This window comes from Amia ocellicauda, chromosome 4 (assembly GCF_036373705.1).
Source record: "Amia ocellicauda isolate fAmiCal2 chromosome 4, fAmiCal2.hap1, whole genome shotgun sequence".
Lineage (NCBI taxonomy): Eukaryota > Metazoa > Chordata > Actinopteri > Amiiformes > Amiidae > Amia > Amia ocellicauda.
The window spans coordinates 3,416,161-3,421,250 of NC_089853.1; the positions used below are offsets into that span (position 1 = coordinate 3,416,161).

Here is a 5,090-nt window from a genome sequence, read left to right on the forward strand (position 1 = left end):
TTTCTGCCAATGAAAGTATACTTTAGTTGTGTCGGAGACCATTTCATATGTTTCAAACAAAACAGAAACACTGAAATTACATTTGGATTGATCCTTGAAATTTTTGAATCAATGTTTTAATAAATACATTTTAAATAATGCATCTAAAAGTGTCCATTCGTTAGAGCTTTATGGACATAATGTAACCTAAGGGCACAATATGCGTGGGAAAGCTTTGCGTATGTGAAATCATTCTCTAATGTAATAATGTATAGACCGATGCAGACCCTATAGAGTAGGAGCTGGATAACGGCCATCTGAACATGATGAAAATGAGGTACAGATACAGGTCTGAGTGATACATACTACCGAGGAACGAGAGGAGCAGCTGTAGCTCATCAGAAGCGTAAAGGAGCCGAGGTTTCTGCATTTGATACATTTTATTTGGCGTTTGTACAAAACACTTCAGATATATACACATGTAAACTCCGTACACAGAGGCGTACAAAATAATATATATTCTTTATAAGTTATACATTGAGCGTCTACATTTCTTAGTTATAACAGTTTAAAAAAATCGAATGTAAAAACGGTATAGTCATTCATAATCCTCTTGGTATAAAATTTCCATACAAAACAATATTTGTACAAAATACTGTACAGTTCACAAAAAGCTGTGCAAACACAGCAAGGCATTTCAAAGAAGTATATCCCTTTAAATAAACATTTAAATTGTACGTGAGGTTGAGAGACGAAAAAAAAATCCAGACTGTTTAGGATTGTATGTTCACTGAATAACTTAAAGCCAATAAACATGGCTATTTAATATTTTAACAAATTAAATTGAATTTTAAAATATATTTTAAGTTGTGATCAGAAAAAATAGCATGATGCTAGCACACACTGTCTAAATAAAGGGATGCCCTCTTTAATATTATAAAAAGGCTGGTTACATATTATATATTTCTATATAAAAGTCAGATTGATATAAACATAATTTATTTCGTATTGAATGCATTAGGACACTGTGATCTCCTCTTCCTCTGATTCGGAGAAGTCCGAGTGTTTGCTGGAGTTTGAGGGCGAGGAGAGGTGCGAGTGGACGCTGTCCGTCAGTTTGTGTCCGGCGGGAGAGGCGCAGGACGCCGCCCGGGGACTGTCCCTGTCTCTGTCCCCGTCTCTGTCCCTGCAGAACGACTCCTCTTCCTCCGAGGACTTTTTCCCCACGTCGCTGAGGTCGGGGTGAGGGTTCAGTTTTGTGGGGAGGGTTTGTTCCCGGCACCCCCCGGAGGAGAGCAGCTCCCGCTCTTTGGAGTTCCTCCACTTCATCCTCCTGTTCTGGAACCAAATCTTCACCTATAGCGGAGCAAATAGAGCATTTAGAATTAGAAATGTGGAGACATATCTTGTCACATTAGAGATTTACGCATTTATTTATTTTTTAAAAAAGGGCATAACCCTTTACTATTAAACCACATGCAAATAGAGTACAATGAGGCACATCAATGCATTTGAAATGTTAAATCGGTTATTCATAATTAGTGTAACTATATTATAAAATAAATGGTAGTTTATTAGAGGTCTAAAACAGATGCATAGTGTTGGTTTGTTTTTTACCTGAGAGTCCTTGAGCCCAAGTTTGGCAGCCAACTTTTTCCTGTCCGGTTTGCTGATGTACTTCTGTTTTTGGAACATTTTTTCCAGCGCTTTGCGCTGCACATCCGAAAACACAGCCCGGCGGAGCATCCCCCTCCTGGGCTTGCCCCTGGCTGCCAGTGGCCAGGAAAAGGTCCCGGGAATCGGCACCACTGATGAAGAGGCTGTAAAAAGGACACAATAAAGGAAATTAATCAAGGGACCGTACTTCCTAACTAGTAAAAAAGGGCAATTAAGTAAATTGTTTTAGCTGGAGCCGACATTAGACAATTATAGGGGATTTGAGTAACTTTTGTGTTGTTATACTATTTAAAAATCTGTGTTTTAGATTGAAAACACCTATATTGAAGGCGTTTTGTTCTAAAATGTTATCAAATAGCATTCAGCTTGAATGCAGTGGCACGAAACAGCTAATTAGCACATTGCTTGGTTCCCCATGGCATTGGTATGGTAAAAAGGGAGAGTCTCCTTTAAGAAACTCCCAATGAAAGATAGAGGTGCTAATGAAGCGTGAACGGTAATTGTGTAGTAATGAACTAACAGAAAAAGACTGAGGACAGGCAGCTAAAGCCATATATTATTGTAACAAAAGAGATTTACACTTTCAAACTAAACACAACTGCATGCCAGGATCATTGGGAGAATACTGATGACCGGGGCCTATTTTTGCCCCCAAATCATTTTCATTAAATGAACACGAAAAGCTATTCATAAACCTGAAGTTTTTTTGTGGAGGTTTTCACGTGGCTAAGAAAGGAAGCACATTCTATTATCATTAGTGTGAATGAAAGCACGATCTAGCGACTTTATAGACTTTTCCAAAAGATTAGACTTTGTTGCCCTGCTTGGTCAATACCCTTTAATAATGAGACGGGATATTTAAGCTAATATATGTACTTTCAGACAGGCTTCTGGGTGTATTATTGACGGTATTTTTTTTTATAGTTTTTAAAAGTATTCTCCCATTTTCATCTCTTGCGTTAACACATCATTTATTTATATACATTTTGATTGTATTATATTATTTTTCATTCATTTACTTAGTCCCCGGCAATTTTTTAATACACTTCTCAACCGTTGATTGCAAACTTTAAACCTACACATACTACGCCTGGACTTCCCACAAACACGCACTGCACACTATGTGGTCTTGTGAAAATATTGAAACACTGAATGGCCCTTAATGGGAAATTAGTCCATGACTGGTAAATGCCTATCAACAGCATGGTCAAGTCAGCGCAGGGTCTGTGTGTGGCGGCCCGGAGGGAGCTGACCAATTGGTCATGGTGCTGAAACCTTTGTTAGCCATCAGTGGCTAAGTGCACTTGCTCTGTGGGAAAACCGGGGCCATGAAGAGATGCCAACAGTTTCTCTGTGAGAAGGGACCCGCCTCAAATTGGGACCATGACAATTCCTGCTAATTTGTAGATTAGGGAAACGGTGCAAAGTGTCAGCAGTCACTGCTTGTGCTAAATAGGGCATCAAATTGGCGAGACTGATTCCACAATGTTGTACTGCTTCCAACCTCTGAACCAGAGCCTCTACACCCCCAGGATTTGTCTAAGAAACCATCCGAGAATGTGCGTAAAATGTCAGGAAACCTTAGCACAACTCGGAACAATGACTGACAAAAAATGCACAAGAGACCTACCTGGGAAATATGAAGATCTGATGAAGGGGTGGAAAGAGCCGTCAAAGTATGGGAAGGGGAACGCTTTGGGGTGCATGCACTGAATAGAAGGAGGAGACGATTCTGTAAGCAAAAAAATACATACATTCAAAGTTAGGAGACTGAAAATATGTATTATTGCATATTTCTATCTAACGTCATGTATTTCTAAAGATTAACACACGAAGAAGTGTAATTTACAAAATAGTGAACAGACCTAGAAGATTGCAACGTCCTTCTACACGTTTTCTCAGATACCAGAACTGTATTCATATATCAGTCATGAATGATTAGATCAAATATAACAGCTCAGCTCAGATATTATAACTTAGTCGGTGCGTAAATCACCTTTAAATCTACTGAGGTTTTTTCATATTCAAATGGAAAAGATTTCATAGAGATCCTTACCGTTTCTTGTGGATGGTGCCAGGATGGCGTTAACTCCAAACTTCAGATAGTTGGGGTCGCTGATGGTGGACAGGGATGTCTGTGGCGAGCACGTCCCGCCCGGCACAGAGGTGGAGGTGTTGACGTGGTCAACTGTGGGTCCTGAGCTCGGCGGGGACACACTGGGCGACGGGACAGTCCGGTGCATGTAGCTCACAGGGCGGCTGATCCTCAGCAGATCCTCCACCAGGAAACTGGAGTGCGTAGTAAAGGCGGATTGCAAAGACTGCGGCAGAGTCAGGGTTGCTGACGGTCGGAGCAGGCTGGGGTACATGGCAGGTGGCGCAATTACGCTTGGGAACATCATTGCACCGTTGGGCGAGATGATCAAATGTCCCCGTTTTTGTTGTGATGGAAGAAGATCTCTTCAGTTAGGATCCCACTGGAAAGACTGGCCAGCCCTCTTCTGGCCCTGCCTCCAAGATGAAGGGTTTTATAGTGGACTGCTTAGCAAAGCCCTTTGGAAACTGACAGCTCTGACAATGAGGTTCAACAAAGTTCTCCCCATGAGTTTCATTCAGCCCGGAATCGGGGGCTTCTGATTGGTCCAAGGGTGCAATTTATGATTGGATTAGACTTCATAAGCAAGCACTAGACAATGTCCCTTCAACAAAGAAGGTGCAGTCATCACTTTTGCATATTGACCGCCTCTGTGGACTAGGGTGCTGTATAGACTCCCAGCAGGGTTTTGTGTGGACGCCGCTCACATAGGCTAATTAAAAGCCCATTTTAAAAGTTTCAAACGTCATTTTGCCCCCTGAATGAGGGAATTATTAAAAGAATCCACTAAATTTATTGGAGCCCCCCTGCTGTGTGTACAAAATAGATCAATAAGTATTCATATAAAAAGCTGCGGGGCATTGAAAGAGACGGTGGGTCCAAATGTTTAAATTGTATCTGGGTGGCACAGCGTTTTTGGACCGAACGAGTCTCCTTTTTCAAAAAACAATGTTTATTTTGTTATACCAATATTATTTCACTTAATATATAGATTTTTGTTTTTAATTAATGTTGTTTGGAAGTAGCCTGTGGTTATTATTAAAAGTTTGTTTTGTTATACTAATATTTTTTCACTTAATATATTTTGTACCTTACTTTTGTTTGGAAGTAACTATATATGAAAATATAAAGCTATTATTCCGACTACATCAAAGTAAGCTAATAGTACTTTATTACGTATTTAATTTATTGCGCGCATTGATAGATACAAATCTTACTTAAGTGTCTGCTTTCATTTTATTTTATTGACAATATATAATTTGGTGTCTAAATTAAATATGTTTGATAAGGCTTGTTACAGCTATTTTGTATTACAATTTGTATTACCAACACGACTGCT

General features: G+C 39.8%; 1 protein-coding gene across 1 annotated transcript; it reads right to left on the bottom strand.

The window, feature by feature from the left end:
• Window positions 1-413: 413 nt before the first annotated feature.
• LOC136748846 (homeobox protein DBX1-B) lies at window positions 414-4,142 on the bottom strand. Its single transcript, XM_066702888.1, has 4 exons — window positions 3,713-4,142; window positions 3,287-3,388; window positions 1,597-1,799; window positions 414-1,335 (listed from the first exon to the last, which is right to left on the bottom strand). The coding sequence occupies exons 1-4, from the start codon at window positions 4,056-4,058 to the stop codon at window positions 997-999; spliced, it is 990 nt and encodes a 329-aa protein (XP_066558985.1). The 5' UTR covers window positions 4,059-4,142; the 3' UTR covers window positions 414-996.
• Window positions 4,143-5,090: the final 948 nt, after the last annotated feature.

Coding starts and splice junctions, on each gene's coding strand:
- LOC136748846 (XM_066702888.1), bottom strand. CDS start 4,058: ATGATGTTCCCAAGCGTAATTGCGCCACCTGCCATGTACCCCAGCCTG. Junction 1,800..3,286: donor CAGATCTTCATATTTCCCAG/GTAGGTCTCTTG, acceptor TCCTTTTTACAG/CCTCTTCATCAGTGGTGCCG. Junction 1,336..1,596: donor TTGGGCTCAAGGACTCTCAG/GTAAAAAACAAA, acceptor GCTCCGCTATAG/GTGAAGATTTGGTTCCAGAA.